This window comes from Ambystoma mexicanum, chromosome 3q (assembly GCF_040938575.1).
Source record: "Ambystoma mexicanum isolate Mex_15411 chromosome 3q, UKY_AmexF1_1, whole genome shotgun sequence".
Lineage (NCBI taxonomy): Eukaryota > Metazoa > Chordata > Amphibia > Caudata > Ambystomatidae > Ambystoma > Ambystoma mexicanum.
The window spans coordinates 1,108,283,203-1,108,300,120 of NC_090926.1; the positions used below are offsets into that span (position 1 = coordinate 1,108,283,203).

General features: G+C 49.8%; 1 protein-coding gene across 2 annotated transcripts in view; it reads left to right on the forward strand.

The window, feature by feature from the left end:
* The window catches only part of XAB2 (XPA binding protein 2), a 711,598-nt gene that overhangs the window by 344,383 nt on the left and 350,297 nt on the right, over positions 1 to 16,918 (forward strand). Inside the window, exon 12 of one of the 2 annotated variants that reach the window (XM_069603869.1) lies at positions 15,291 to 15,404. The exons of the other annotated variant lie outside the window; for it this stretch is intronic. Coding sequence (XP_069459970.1) covers positions 15,291 to 15,404 — 114 coding nt within the window. The remainder of the gene's footprint in view (positions 1 to 15,290; positions 15,405 to 16,918) is intronic. 2 annotated transcript variants of the gene reach the window in all.

Consider the following 16,918-nt stretch of genomic DNA (forward strand, 5'->3'; position numbering starts at 1 on the left):
TACCAATAACTCTCCTCACTCTATTTGCCAAAACAGCCGTCAATATCTTGCTGTCTTGGTTCAACATCGACAAAGGTCTGTAGGAACCACAGCTATGCCCAGGCTTGTTGGATTTGGGAAGCGGTATTATAATCGCTTCTTTAAGTGACTCTGGCAGTCTTCCCACCTCAAACGCTTCATTTAACATTTCTAACATTGGGGGGAACACCTCTTCTTTATATACTTTATAAAATTCACTTGGGAGTCCATCAGCCCCCGGAGTCTTACTACTGGGCAACTGCCACACCACCTCTTCTTACTTTTCCAAAGTAATCGGTGCATCCAGCTCCTCTCTTTCCTCAGCACTTATCTTGGGCAGTCCTATATCCTCCAGTGTTTCTGTTATCGTTGCATGACTACTTCCCCCCTCATCCCCATATAGTAACCTATAATAATCTGCAAACTCCTGATTGACTCCCTCTTGGGTATCAGCTACACTACCGTCTTCCCTCGTTATTGTTCTAATTGTGGGTCTGGAGGTTTCACTCTTGTATAACCATGCCAAGAGCCTTCCTGTTTTATCCCCTCCCGCATGCTGTCTCTCTACATATTTTTTATAGTTGAGGTTACACAGTCTTTCCCAGTGTCCCGCGCATTTCTACTGCAGTTTGAGTATCAGTTCCATGTCTTCCTTCATATTACTTCCTCCTCTCAATGCCTTTTCCAGTTCCCTTTCTGTTTCTTGTAGGTCAGCCAAGATCCCACCTTGCAGACCTTTAGATTTTACAATGGCTCCCCCTCTCATCACAACCTTGAAGGCTTCCCATAATATACCCGCTGAGTCCACACTACCAGTATTCGTCTCAAAATAGTTTATAATATCCTCCCTCATATACTCCCTAAAAAAAGGGATCTCTGAGTGCCTCTGCTCGGAGGAGCCATGTCGGAATCCTTGCACTCGGTGGGAAGTATTTCCATCCGAGGACCAGGGGCGAGTTGTCCGAAACGACTCTTGCTTTATATTCCGCTTGTGTAATCTCTGTTATTACCTCTGATGTGTCAAAGACATAGTCCAGCATCGTATGTAACTGCTGCGGGCCGGAATAATGCGAGTATTGCCTTTCTTGGGGGTGTCTCATCCTCCACACATCTCCCAGACCAAAGTCATCCAGTAATGTCTACAACACTTTAGCAGCTGGGGCAGGTCTATCAATCTTCCCATCTGATATATCCACCCTAGGGTTTAGTACACAGTTAAAGTCCCCTCCCCAGATCACCGCGCTCCCCATACACATGCTAAGGTTATTACACAGTGTTCTGAAATATGACGCTGTATTTTGATTCGGGGTGTACGTATTTACAATGCTTATCTCCCTATTTTCCACCAATCCCCTCATTATGACCATCCTCCCATCCGTCTCCGCTATTTGCTTCAACAGCTGAAACGGGACATGCGGCGCCACCCAGATAAGCACTCCCCTAGCATAAGCAGAATATGATGAGCCCGCCACAACCCCTTTCCATTTCTTAGCAACCATCTCCATCTTCTCCCGTGTCAGGTGAGTCTCCTGCAACAGTGCAATATCTATCTTTTGTCTACATAGGTACAACATGACATTGTTCCTCTTTAAATAGCTATTAAGCCCCCTGACATTCCACATCATTATTTTAAGGTCCCCCGTGGCCTATTAGAGTCCCCCCCATCCCCCACCGGTGTAGTCCAGATCTAAATTCCATCTCAGTCTATATAGGCTTGTTTTCCAATTTAAACTCCCCTTAACTACAAACACCCCATTCCCTTTCCCTCCCACCTCCCTTCGCTTCCCCAACATCACCCCCCCCCCCCCCCCCAACTGTTGCTGAGCTCCATCCCTGGATTTCAGGCACCCCGCATCTAGCTTTTTCCTGCGATAGCCTGTACTCGAAGCTCAGCAGGGTGAGGTCGCCCTAATGGCTATACTGCTACTACTACTACTTCTCAGGGGGTAGGGTGCCTTTGTCCTGCTGCTCCTGTCTGTTTCAATTCAAACTCACATTGCTATTCAATTTACTCATGTATTCAATACTCTATATTCCAGTCTGTCACGTTTCAACAAAATCAAGGATATCCTAGCCTGGTTTCAGCACTACCCATCCCTACCCGTCTATCAGTGTCTTTATCATAGTCTCTACTGGGATACCCCGCTATGTGACAACCCAGTATACATGTAACATCCCAATCACTTATCGGGCTCTCCTCTGGCCCGTTCCGCATCTCGTTCCAGGCAGCCCTGTAGGTCCAGCCATGTCGCTGCTTCCTCTGGGGTGTCAAAAAAGAACATTCTACTTTTGTGCAGTACTTTCAATCTTGCAGGGTACAGAAGCATATATTTGATGCCGGCCGTGCATAGCCTCCTCTTAACCGCCACATAGCTATACCGCTGCCTCTGGACCAGCATTGTATAATCAGGATACACTGTAATAGTAGCCGAAGCTCTTTCGATCGTTCCCCCTTTTCGAAAGTACTCCAAAATCCTCTTGCAATCTTTATAGTTCAGTATCTTGGCAATTATTGCGCGGGGAGGGGCTCCAGGCTTTGGTTTTCTCATGAGGGCTCTATGCGCTCGCTCCACTGTGAATCCTTGCGAGAGTTTGTTGGCCCCTATTTCCTGCTGCATCATGTTCTCAACATAATTCGTAAGATCCTGGCCTTCTTCTCCCTCCGGCAGGCCAACCACGCGGATGTTATTCCGTCACGCCCTTCCTTTGGCTTCCTCCGCACGGTTCTCTTGGTTAGCCACTTGCTGCTTTAGTATGTGGACCTCCTTTGCGTTATTAGTGCTGGTGTCCGTGTTAGTTTTGACCGCACTCTCCAGACTGCTCGTTCTGTCTGCCAGCGCCCTGATGTCTTGTCGCAGCAGGTTGACCTCTATCCCCACTGCGTCTATTTTAGCCTCTAAGGAAGTTTGCAGGTCTGCCATTGCTATCCCCCATGAGTCTCTTAGCTCATTTATAGCCGTTAATATCTGGTGGTTTTCAGTCCCCAAGGAACTTTCCGTGGGTACATTTGCGCCACTGTGCGTTGTCGACGCCGCTGGAGACTGCTGTGTCTTAGCAAACGCTTCCATCGTGGATTGTTTGCTTTTGCCCTTGACTACTCTCTCCGTCATCTTGCGATCTTAATTAAGTATCTGAGGTTACTTTGTCCGTGGTGCGGAAATTCTGTTTCTCTGTCTTGCCGTGACGCTAGTGAGTCATTCCAGACCTGGGCTGTTATCCTTGAAAAGCCCTGTATGGATTTGTATGCGTTGAGCTATGTCCTCGGGTGGGTTATGTCCTCCCACGTTTCCAATTGTCCTTACTGCTTCTTGTAGATAGCTACTGGTTCCAGTTGGACCATCTGTTTCTTGGGCTCTTTATATTCTGCGCACTACTGTCTGTGTCCACTGGGGCCGTTCCCGTGCCATCAGCAACTTAGCTCAACCCTGTTCCTCGTGCTCTCCAGTATTAACACTCAATGTACAGCCATTGCACTCTTCAGGCCATTTGCTTTTTCCCGACGCCTCAGAGTTCATGTGGCAGGGAAGCCACTCAGACATATGTCTCAGGCAGAGCGGGAAGGCCTTTTCTTTCCTCCTGGCATCTAGCACTTTTATTCTTTAAGCACAATAGTAGGGTTCAGTTTGTATGGGGTGCTCACTTGGCAAACCCAATGACTGGAAGCCGCCACAATCAGTGTCTCGCCACAGGTCCCATACGTAATTATGGGCGAAAATGTATCCAGTGGGCTGCGCTGGCTCTTCTCCCTCAGCGCGGCTCCTACGCTGCCTTTTGCATGCAGAATCATTGTGTTTCTCACATCCGCTCTGTGATCGTTTTAAGCATGCCACTTGTGTCTGCCGGATTTCTGTTTAATCTGGCTACAACTTCCTTTGACTCAACCTCTGCGTCTGCTCACAGGTCACTCCACGGATTACTTTTGTGTGCACTGGCCGAGAGCAGTGTCCTTCTGTACCTTGCCTCCGACTCTGCGCGTGTTTGTTAGCAGGTTTCGCGCTGACTCCACACGCAGCGCCGCTCCTCCTATGTTATTCAAGTGAAACGGCACTGTGTTAATCTATTCCATTGTGCAGCCACCCAGAGCTTCTCGTGTCTGGAGGCGCACCATCCGTTGTGCAACAAAGTTTCCAAACGCGGCTACTGTGTCTGCCACACTGTTCGGTCCCTCGCGCCCAGTGATATATTTCAACAATGTAACTCGGCGGCGGGTTCCCCGAGCACACATTGCTGTAAATGATGAAACAGAGCGGCCCAGCGAGAGTGTCAGAGGCCAGTCTTCCCTTTCAGTCTCCTCGATGCGGCTCGATCGCTTCTATGACCTTGGCTTCGGTCCTTTGTTGTTCGCCATTTTGCGAAACCCCGCTCCCGTGGCTCCAAAGGTCCGCAAGTCGTAATTCTCCGGTCTGCCTCGTCCTATATACATGCCTCCTTCAATTGTCATAGAGCACCTCTTCCAACGTCTGTACGACCATTTACAGAGTTCGTAGGTCACTTTTCAGCGCGGATAAACGGATCACCGACGGATCATCCGGTGCAGCTGCTTTCAGGCACATCCTACGCCATGGCTCGCTAGCCACGCCCCCAGAGTTATTGTTTATTCCTCAGATTCTTACCGGAGAGGCTGCTGCATCTGAGGGCCTCGTTTGGCCATGTTGGCTGGATCCTGGTCCCTTTGACCTCACCCAGATATCTGCTTAAGCTTCCGGAATCCCATAATGAGCTAGCCACTCTGGCAGCAGTTTCTTCAGTTGCAAACTGTTCAATTCCAATTCCAATGTCGATTTGTAAGGGCTCTGGCTGCAGAATCAGGAACATGAATTAGCTGAAAGGACCTGCATGTTCCACACAGCTTTTGTCATCTCCGGGGACCCTCCACTTTACCAGAGGCCTTGGGTTCCATTGGTGTGGGTTTATTTATTGCATTTGTGTAACGCCCAGCATTGGGGGTATCACAGCGTTTGTACAGACGTAAAGTGTAAGCAGTCGGAAGACACCTCCAATTCAGGTGGGAATGGCATTAGTCATATTTGTTAAACAGCCAGGTTTTTACCAATTTTCTGAATGATAGTTGCTCTCATTACTGGTGTTGGGCGGGAGAGCATTCCAGAGGGTGGAGCTGTAAAGCAAAAGCTCGAACCACTGGCTCGTTTGCTCTTGTATCTTGGTGTGGACAGGGGAGGCTGGCGGTCAGTCTTAGAAGATGCACTACTGGTTTGGCGGTGACACTGCTGATGAGGTAAAAGGGGGCCGCTTTGTAGACACAATGGTGGGTGAATGTTAGCGTTTTAAATTCAATGCAGGCTTTAATGGGGTGCCAGTGGACATCAAGCCTTGTAGCACGCATGGCTTTGTTTTGAAGGAGTTGTAGTTTGGCATGGTTTTTTGCTGAGGTGCTTGTGAATAGTGCGTTGCAGTTGTCCAGCTTGTTGTTGATAATGGATCGCACCATTGACAGGCAGTTTGTCAGGGAGAGGAATTGTCTGCTTAAAATAGATCTCCTCAGGGGTACCCTGCCCATCCGGCTTTGAAGCACATCATCTCTGGATGCTGCTCCAGGAATGCCACTCTGCAATTTTGAGATCTGTGCTGCTTCAATGCTTAAGTGACTAAACTAGTCTTTATGGGTTCTCTGACTTGCCCTGTGGTCTTGGTTCCAATCATTTGATGTTGAGGGAGAGGAGCTCAGTTGCAGCCCACCTGCAAACATGATAAAATTGTAATTGCTGCCACCAGCTTGTCTTTAGGCACATATAAAAGAACACAAATCCCATGTGTAAAAAGCTTGGGTGTTAGAAGAGTATCCCCATTGCACTGCACTGTAAGTTGATGTGTATAAATAATGTAAAAATAAGGGTATAACGTCCTTTCATCGCAGGATGTTTTTTCGCAGGTTTTTTTACCGCACAATTTTTTAACAAAGAAAAACTCATCAAATTTTTTGGAGTGGTTGGAATAATATATATTTGGGGTGTGAGTGTTCGGGATCACATACAAAATAAAAGTGGATGGGGGTTTGATGGGGGGAACCCCCCCAAAAAAAAAAAAAATATTCGATGAGGTTTTTCATTGAAAAATCTGCGGTTAAAAACCCTGCGAAAAACATCCCACGATGAAATGACATAGAACCAAAATAAGTCATCATGGAAACAAAGTCTGAAGGGCTGATCAGTTTCCTCATGACAAATGAGCAAAAGGCAGGGGAAGTGAAGGTGAAGGCCTTTCTTCCCTTCAAAAAGTCAGGACATGATCAAAAACAGATAAAAAATAATGTGGTTCCATGGGAAACTATGGATGGAGGGAAAGTTGCAAAAAGAAAATCTTTCCTTGGATGGGAAGAGGAACCTCCTAAGAAAATTATTTTCTTTATTCTTAATTCTTAAGACACTTAAACACTACCGTCTAGCTTTGCCAACATATGTTCAGTCAAACTAAGACTCCTATCTCACTGCAAAACGTTCATTTGGGACTTGTGACTTAAAGGGCATTATCTCTTCTAGCAAGGGAAAGACTGGTAAAGCTTAGGACCTTATTTTATAAGGCTGTGTATTGTTTATTTTTTAAAACTCTTTTTATTTAACTTTACAACATATTCTCCCTCCCTATACACCACCCCTGACACCTGGAGGCAACAGTCATTCAGATCCTGGTTCGCCTTCCTTCTGAGCCCACACTCCACATGTGTATTGTGTTTTAAACTCCTTTATTTCACTTACTAGTTCACACATTGTTTTGTTTCTCCAGCATATGGGGTCTGGCATGGATTCACATGCTCATGAATATTCCCCATCGTCAGGCTGGGAATCCTCAGTAAAGAAAAAATCAGTATCATTTTCGTGTCTGATCTGTCTTTCTTAGTACTAACCAATCACTGATCTCTGGGTCGTACTGCCCCCAGCCAATGACTGCCCTCTCCCTAAGCCCCTCCCCTGGCAGCCATCCTCAGATTTTTACCGCACGTTCAAGTGTTGGGAGTCCTCGTGCTTTAGCTCTCGAGCTTTTACTGCGTTTTCGTGCTTTTTCATGAGGTTTTCTCATTTTTTCAGTTTAATCGAGCCTCAAGCTCCACCGTTTCCACTTCCGATAATGGGGACCCATTTCGGAATTCTTCTACGCCCCTCAAGGGTGAAGATTACATCGAGTTACGCTTCTCGGAGGTTCCAGACGATCTGAGGCCTACCTCAACGGACATGGCCCAGGACAAGGGAAGCTCGACTCCCGGATCCAAGCTGTTCAGGAGCTGCCCGGGATTCGGATTGCAAAATGTTTTCAAGGAGGACGAGCATTCGAGATGTGTCTACTGCCTTAATGAGGACAAGACACATGTTGAGAAGGACTGTGTGTTCTGCAAGAACCTGTCGGAACGGACCAAGCAAGATCGTCGTTCCCGCCTCGCTGCCTGGCTGGAGAAGGGCACAGCAGGTGAGAAGGCGAAGAAAAATTCTGAGCGGTCTTCTAAGTCCTGTGAGGGCGCCCCGGCGACGGGGGCCCAACAGAAGGCCAAGCACCGCGAGTCCGCGGGCACCGGGAGCGCAGAAAGGTCGGGCTCTTCGGCTGCCAAGCAGGGCACGACTTCCCCGGCACGATCAACCACGAGCCAGCGCTCTGGTTCAGGAAGAGGAAGTCTGAGAACCCGGGTAAGCTTCTGAGAGGCCCCGGTCGATCTTGAAGGGAGCCGAGGGGGAGCGAGGCGATGACCCTCCCCCCAAAGCGAAGGCCCAGGACGCACCTAAGGTGGTGAGGGCCTTGATCCACCCGGCAAAGGCCTCTATCAAGGTTGTCGCAGCGGCCCTGGCAAAGCCGGCAGAGACTACGCCAGTGGAGGCCTCGGGACCCAAAGTTTCCATGCCACCACGGAGGGAATCCTCTTTCCAGCCCATCGTTAAGACCCCCGTGAAGACCCCGGTGGAAAAAGTGGGGGGTGGGGGGGCCGGTGGCCATTACGGACTCGGATTTAGCCTCCGAGGAGGATCTGGTGGAAACCGTGAAAGGCCTCAACGAGAGGTTCGAGAAGGTTCGATCCCAGGGGAAGGTTCCTGCTGATGTGATCGAAGATAGCGACGATGGCGACGACGAGGGCCCAGTGGAGCAGCCATCCTGCCCGTTGCAGCCATTGCCCGAGCCCCAGGATAGCTCGGCGGCCATTTTGTTGGCGATCCAATCCTTATGTACTTAGATAAGGACAAGGTTACCACGGACCCCGACAAAGGATCCAGAACCAGGACCATCGGGAAGCCCTCCGAACAAGCGGAGGAGAGTCCACCCCGCACCGCCCTTCGTGCCCACGAGGCCTGTGGACCCCTCATCCCCCTCGCCAGACCCTCGGGATGATACGGCGACGGATACAGCAACGGGGACGGACGACGACGGTGGCGATGATACAACGGACATTCCTTCATCACCCCCCCCTCGGGCCTCTCCGCCCGACTAAATTGTCTCTTTCCACGCCATGATAGCCAGGGCATCCAAGCTCTTCCAGCTCTGCCCTGAGGAACAGAAAAAGGAAGGCTTTCTTTACCAACGACGGGAGGCCAAGACAAAGACGGTCCTCGCAGTAGCGTTGCTCGACGACATCTGGGACGAGGGTCTCGCTATCCTGAAGAACCCTTCCACGACACCCGCCAAAAGGGACATGAACAAGAAGTAGTACCGGGTCCCCGATGCCGCCCCCTTGTGCCTCAGGGCCCAGCCTACGCCGGACTCGGTTGTCTCGGTAGCGGCCAAGAAGAAAGCGGCGGGTGCGGCGGCTTCAACTTCCACTTCCCCGCCGGACAGCGAGGGCTAGAAGTTGGACTCCATGGGCCGACGAGTCATCTCGTCGGCGGCGGCGACGATTAAGGCGGCCAATGCCTTAGTGATTGTGGCCCGTTACGACAGGGAGCTTTGGTTCAAGATAGCTCCCCTGCTAGACTTCCTACCGGACGACAAGAGGGCAGAGGCCCTACAGATTCTGCAGGAAGGTGAGGTGGCATTGGATCACACCATAACGGTTGCAACGGACATTGCCGATACAGGATTTCGTCAGCTGGGCAACGGGGTTTGCCTTAGACGGGTGTCCGGTCAAATGGTCGAAAATAAAAGATCGAATGACCATTTGATCAAAAGTCAAATGGTCGGGGAAAAAAAATGGTCGCATTTTTTTATTTATTTATATTTTTGTTGTTTTGTTTGGTAAAAAAAAAAATAATATAGAAAAAGGGGGGTTGGGGAACCCCCCATTTAAAAAAAAAAAAAAAACGACCATTTGTTCGACCATTTGACTCTCGATCAAATGGCATTCAATCATTTGGTTTTCGACCAAATGACCTACAACCCCTTCGACGACGAGGATGGCTCAAGGCGACGGACTTTCGCCAGGACGTCCAGACCAGAGTGTTGGACATGCAACAACCTGTTTGGGAAGACGGTGGATGAGCCCCTCCAGGCCATCAAGACCGACACAGAGACAGCCTGAGCCCTAGGAGTCCTTCAGCAATGGTGGCCCTTTCGGAGCTTCGGAGGCAGACAGGGAGCCTCCAAGGGATCCATCGGTGGCTCTTCTACGTACTGCCAGGCGGCCCGCTCCTCGTCTCAGGAGGCCTACAGAGGCTGCGGCAAGCAAGGAGGGTCTCGCCATCGTTGTCAAGGAGGCCAACGTGGCAAGGCCTCTTCCAAGCCGGACTGAACCGGCCATAGCGTCGGGCCCCCACTGAAGCACCCCGGTGGGAGGCCGGCTGGCGAAGTTCATCAGCGTGTGGGAGTCCATCTCCACCGACCGTTGGGTGCTGGACATCTTGGCCCACGGACAGGGCGATGCTCAAGAAAGGTGCCATCGAGCTCGTCCCCAAAAGGCCCCGGGGCTCCGGAGTATACTCACGGTACTTCCTCGTCAGAAAGAAGACAGGCGGTTGGCGCCCCATCCTGGACCTGCGTCGGTTAAACAAGTACATCAAGGCACTGAAATTCAGGATGGTCACCCTCCAGCATGTGCTGGGACAGCTGGAGGAGGGCGACTTCCTATCGTCGTTGGACCTGGAGGATGCTTACTTCCACATCCCCATTCTAAAAGGACACAGAAAGTTCCTCAGATTCGTAGTCCAGGGGCCTCACTACCAATTCAGAGCCCTGCCGTTCGGGTTAAAGTTGGCACCCAGTGTGTTCACCAAGTGCCTCGCACTAGTGGCGGCGCGGCTGCGCCTGCAGGGGATCCACGTCTACCCCTACATGGACGACTGGCTAATCCGTGCAAGGTCAAGAGAACTCGCCGTCGAACACACGGCGAGGACCGTCCGCCTGCTCACAGAACTGGGATTCGCCATCAACTACCCCAAATCCCACCTGGTTCCGTCGCAGGTGGCACTGTTTCTGGGAGCGGAGCTCGATACAGTGGAGCGATTGGCATCTCCGTCGGAAGAAAGGACGAAGGCCATTTTGGGCAAGATGCAGCGCCTTTTAGCCATGGATGTGGCATGGGGGAGGTCCATCAAGTCCCTCCTCGGGATGATGTCCTCATGCATCTACCTTGTGTTGAGTTTCAGACCCCGGCGTATCAGGAGACGGTGACGACGGACGCCTCCCTGGAGGGATGGGGGGCCCACACCAGAGATCTCCATGCAAGAGGCCTCTGGTTTCCGGAGGAGAGGTCTCTCCACATCAACATCCTGGAGCTACGAGCCGTGCTCTGGGTGCTCAAATCGTTCCTTCCGTCCCTCAAGGACAAAGTGGTGAGGATCTTCATCGACAACACCACCACGATGTTCTACATCCGGAAGCAGGGAGGCATCAGATCCCCAGCCCTATCCAAGGAGTCCCAGGATCTGTGGCACTGGGCCGTCGCCCAGGGGATGTTTCTGGTTCCCTTCCACCTGGCAGGAATAAAAAACACCATCGCCGACTCACTCAGCAGGGAGCTGCGCTCGTGCCTCGAGTGGGAACTACGCCAGGACCAGGTGGATCGGCTCTTTCAATGATGGCGCAAACCCCAGATCGACCTGTTCGCGACAGCGACAAACTCCAAGTGCCAGAGGTTTGCCAGCAGGTTCACACAGCCGAGGAGCATGGGCGATGCTTTCTCGTTCCCTTGGGACGGCCTGTTCCTGTACGTGTTCCCTCCGTTGCCGTTGCTGCTCCGTCTCATCAACCAGCTCGAGGTCCAGGTGCAGGATTATCCTCGATGCACCGGCGTGGCCGAGACAGATCTGGTTCCCGGACCTTCTGGACTTGTAAGCGTCCCCACCTATCAAGCTGGCGACGGACGCTGATCTTCTCTCCAGAGAAGGAGGCGCCATTCTTCATCACGACCCAGAGTCAGCGAAACTTGCAGGCTTGGCTCCTGCAGCACTAGAGTTTGGAGGATACGATATCCCGGCTGACTGCATAGAGGTTCTTGCAAAAGCCAGGGCGTCCTCAACTCTCATGTGCTATGGACATAAGTGTAAGAGGTTCTCTGTCTGGTGCCGTGCACAGAAGATTAACCCTCTGCGGGTTACGCCCCCTCAAGTATTGCCGTACCTATTGTCGCTGGCAAAAGCTGGACTGGCTCACGCCTCCATCAAGATACATCTGGCTGCCATCTCCCGATACACCAGAACTACAGGACGGGCGTCCTTGTGGTCTCATTGCCTGGGGAAGGTATTTATGAAGGGACAATTCTGATCGTTCCTGCCGGTGAAGGCCCGTGCCCCGGCGTGGGAGCTCAATGTGGTGCTGACCAGGCTCATGGGGGCCCCATTAGAGCCTATGCATTTGGCGCCGTTGAAGTTCCTGTCGTGGAAGACAGCATTTCTCATGGCCATCACCTCCGCACGACGAGATAGAGAGATCCAGGCCCTATCTTGCAGACCACCATACTTGACTTTTCACGACACGACAGTGGTGCTGAGGACGCACCCCTCCTTTATGCCCCAGTTTTCTTCCCGTCACCTTCGTCGCAGGCCGAGAGGACTCTGCACTCGCTGGATGTAGCTAGAGCACTGAAGTTCTACGTGGACCGCACGAAGAGTTTTCGGAAGACCTCACAGCTGTTTGTGAACTTTGGACCTGTGAATCAAGGGAAGGCTCTCTCAAAGACTTAAATTTCCAGATGGCTCTCCGGCTGCATAATGCACTGTCACCGGTTGGCAAACCGACCGCTGCCCGGCCGTCCGAGAGCCCATTCGACCAGAGCGATCGCTGCTACCACGGCTTTCCTGTCTGGTGTGCCCCTGCTGGAAATCTGCAGGGCTGCTGCGTGGAGGTCGACGCACACCTTCACAAGATTCTACTGTGTCGATCGGGACTCCAGGGAGGAGTCCAGGGTCGGCCAAGCAGTGCTGCGCAACCTGTTCGCTTAAGGTGAGCCTGGTGAGGAGGTAAGAGATGCTTAATGTTGAGTTGTTGTATTGCTTAATGTTGAGCCTGTTGCCACCTCCCGTGGTTGTGCATGTGTATACTGCTATGTATTCTTATATTCATGAGCATATAAATCCATGCCAGACCCCATGCTGGAGAAGGAACAAGTTACTTACCTGTAACTGTTGTTCTCCAGCATGGGTCTGGCATGGATTCACATGCGAACCCTCCCTCCTTCCCCTCTGCAGCTCTTCACTTGGTCATATTGCCACTTTACGTGCTACCAAATCTGAGGATGGCTGCCAGGGGAGGGGCTTAGGGAGAGGGCAGTCATTGGCTGGGGGCAGTACGACCCAGAGATCAGTGATTGGTTACTACTAAGAAAGACAGATCAGAAACAAAACTAATACTGATTTTTTCTTTACCGAGGATTCCCAGCCTGACAACGGGGAATATTCATGAACATGTGAATCCATGCCAGACCCATGCTGGAGAACAACAGTTACAGGTAAGTAACTTGTTCCTTACTTACCTTGCTCTTTTTCTTTAGTTGCTTTACTATACTAGAGTGTGCTAATAATTCTGATGTTACTGTATTTAAGGTGTTGGTGCTCTGTAGTCCGAGCACCCCATGGTAAACGTACGTATCTTAGTAGTGTATGTTTAATGATTTACCTACTTGTGATTTTTGATTGAGAGTTCTCGAAGGCTAAAATAAATGAAACTGTATTTTTATACTTTCTGCCTAGCTTGTATATAAGGGGTGGCCGCAGAGCTTATTCTGACAATTCATCTGAAGGGGCAACTACTCATAGTATTGACATCCGCTTTCTCTACAGTGTCTCATGAGAACATCTATAGGAATGTTGCTGCTTGTCTTGTGTTCCACAGCCTACGCTTTCCTCTCCATCCCCCAGAGCCCTCCTTTCTTAGCATTTGGATTCGTATTGCGCTTCATTCTAGTGGTGCTGTATCATTTCGAACAATAGACCGTAGTTGAGAGCTAGTTAGATAATTATAATTTTGTTACTGTAGAAATGAAAAAATAAAACTTAAAAACCTACTGCCGGGAAGATAAAACTCGGCGCTTGTTGTGTTGCATTGTGTGTTATGACGTTAAAAATAAACTTCACAAACATACACTAAAATTCACTAAAGTGCGGAATGAGTCCTCTTATACCGAAGGCAATTCAACCTGGTTTCTCAATACAGTGCATTCTTCGTAGACAAGCACAGGCACAAAACAAGAACTGAGCTGAGGCAACTAAATCTAGTCACCGAGCTAGCAGGCATGGATTAAGAGTCAAGTTGCAAGTGACAAAAATGATGCACCGCACCACAAGCGACTTTCTACAATTTCTACACCATAGATGTTAGTCGCTACGGGTTACTGTAAATCTCACGTGTCACAGATGTGGTTGGACTACAAGTCCCTGGAACCTGTACAGAGAATCCATATAAACTATGCAAGTAGCAAGAGGTACCTGTGGCTGGAGAACCACTTTGTTGCTAGGGATCGTGAAATCTTCTGGGCCTTCCTGATCTGCCCAAGCCTTTGCTTGCGGTTCTTGATGCCATCCCACTTTCCAACAGCTTACCCAGCAGTGTCCCCTGCCTGTGCCCTTTGCCTATAGGCTCAGATGAGGGATAGAGGGGGAGTAGTTTTGAGGTCTCTGCAGGCAGGGCAACTTCAAAGTGGTTCTCCAGCCACAGGTACCTCTTGCTACTTGGTGACTCTCCCTCCTTTATCCAGCAGTGCTCTCTGCCCAAGCTGCCTGCATCCTTTGTGTTTGGCTAGTATATTATGTGGACATTCCCTTATTGAGAATGTTCAATTATACCTTTTAATAACCTTGAGCCCCCCTGATAGTTTAGCTATGGCTGCTTTGACATGTTTTACTACCAGGAGAGCTAGATAGACTTGAGGAATCCTGCTGCATACTTATGGGTAGGTCTTTCTTGCACCCTGAACACGGGGCTAAGGTAAACCTTCATTACTATATGGAGCTGCTGTGGCAAGAAGGAAGACCTACTAGACAGGGTTCTGGACCAAGGAAAAGACGAACTGAAGTTGGAGTACAGTGCAGCTGCTTGTTAGGTGAGGTGGAGCGGTCCGAGTCCAGCTGACCGAAGTTCATGTAATGAGGATTCAGCAGATTACCAACATCTCATTGGAAAGTTCTTTATAGTTCTTTGCCTTCTATAATGATAGGGCTGTGATATTATCAATTATTGGTCATCACATCCAGTGCTCCTTGCTATCTAGTCAATGCAGGGATAACCAGCAAGGCTTCTGAGAAAACAAGGCATTCTTTAAGCCTTGCAACCCAACTTGTTGGGACTCTGTGCAGTCTGCATCTTACCTGTACTGTGTCCACTAGATGCTTGAAGCGGTATTACCCAATTTCACTGTAGCTGATTTGATCGTGGTAGTTTTGATTGAGTTTTTGGGTGACCGTTTTTGCTGCAAATATTTGTGGGGGTGGGATTAGGGTAATAATTAATGTGGGGGTTTTGGGAGGAATGTTGTGTTCTACTGCATCTATCTGGCAGTGGCCTCATCAGGGGAGCCTGATCAGGGAATACAAATTGCCATTGACTGGACACCATGTTTACTCATCAAGAAGACTGAAGTGACTCCTTGTTGCCTTGTTTATGGATCAGTCACTCTGACCTCAGCCTAGAACACAGAAATGACAGAATTCTTCCTAACAGTGAGAAAATACATTATTGTGCTGGACGCTGCAGGGATGAACAGGGTTAGAGCTTTTTATGGTTCATCCTACCAAGGCTTACATATTATTTTAAAGATGCTGTACCTGCTCTTGAACTACTCCATTTATTTGGATGTGCCATGTGAGTAACTGAAGGATCTGAAAGACTAAGGATATTGAACTTGGATGATTCGTTTTTGTTAGCTTCTATTTGTAAACTTTCTCTTTGGTGTGCCCATTTCTTTTTTGCAGTCCACAAAGGCTGTTTACGACCGTATCATAGACCTTCGCATCGCCACCCCTCAGATCATCATTAACTATGCCCTGTTCCTGGAAGAACACAAGTACTTTGAGGAGAGCTTCAAGGTGAGGATCCTCTCTCTTTGCAAAGTCCTCTGTGTAATATACTTCTGTTCTATAAATCACAATAGAGAGCACACAAAATTGTGATGGAAGCACTAGATATCTTTTTCTATTTGTAGAGGGACTTTTCACATTCAATGTAATCCAAAATTCCTAAGGGCATGAATCTTCCTTGGGATTCTACCCTGCCAGGTTCTATACACTTTGGGTGCCAGACTCTCAAAACATGTGGTATACTCTCTTGCCAGGTTCTCTCATATCCACATTCATTGCAGTTCAGAATCCTTAGGGCATGAGCATTCCTTTGGATTCTTTAACTCAAAAAACATGTGGTAGACTCTCCGGCCAGGTTCCTTCACTGCAGTTCATTTCACCCACTTGGCCTTGCCTGCTATTCTCTCCTGTTAACGTTTATTTTATTTCCGCCACCCTGTCTTCCCCACTTGTACTTTCTGTCTTCCCCACTTGTATTTTTTAATTTGGCTACGGGTCTCGGACCCTTTCTCATGGACTTCTTATCTTGTAATCAAATGTCCCAGAGGCACGATTATTCTTCACAGGCTTCCCCCAGCTCTTGCACTGTGTTTCCTTTGGTACACGGTAAACCCTCCAAAGCGCCCCAGTGGACCCGTCCCTCTGAGCGGGCTCACCGGTGCTCAGCAGCAGCTTTGAGGTCTGTGAGAAACCTGGCACTATTCTCCCACCCACTCCCTCAGGTTCTTCCATTCACGTGGCCAGGGAAGGGGCATCCCTTTTGGATCCCGACCCTGGGGGTGGACAAGCGGGGGAGGATCACCTGAGTGGAGGGTTACGGGGATTGGGAGGAGGATACCCAAGGGCAAGTCATGGTATTTTCCCAATACTGAAAACACCTTACCTTACTCTCCCTCAACCTTTGTGGGGTGTTTACGCTCTCACCTCATCTCCCGCTTCCCATTTCCAAGAAGTACTGAGACGAGGAGGAGGCCACTAGGATCAATGGAGATTACCCATAGGAATAACACAAGGAAAGTAAGCGAAACAGATTTAGAAAAAACTACTGTCCCGCTAATGGAGTCAGACAAAGTCAGGCATGGGTAGGTAACCATTCACACCTGACTCCACTTAACAGTGTGTTCAGCTATAAAAGGTGTGGTGAATCATAGAGACTTGAACGAGCTGGGGATGCAGTCTGGACCTGTGAAATCCAGAAGCGGAGAGATGCAGGAGCTGCAGGCAGGTGGAAGACGGCGTGCAGAGACGCTGGCCCGGTGTGTGTGGGCTAACGGGGGAGGGAGCCGTGCCTCCAGGGAGCCGGAGAACCAATGCCTGTATTCCGCAGGTGAGGTCCAGCAAGGGTGTCTGAGGGGCAGGTGGTGAGAGCAGGCCTCTGAACGTGACGCTGCCCGGTGAGTTTCATGAGGAATGCAGGAGAAACTCAGCAGCATGCGTTTAAATGAGATCGGAGTGGGAGAAGGGCACGAACAAGAAAAGCAGCAAAGATTTGGAAAGAAAGAAAAAGTGTGATGGTTAAAAGT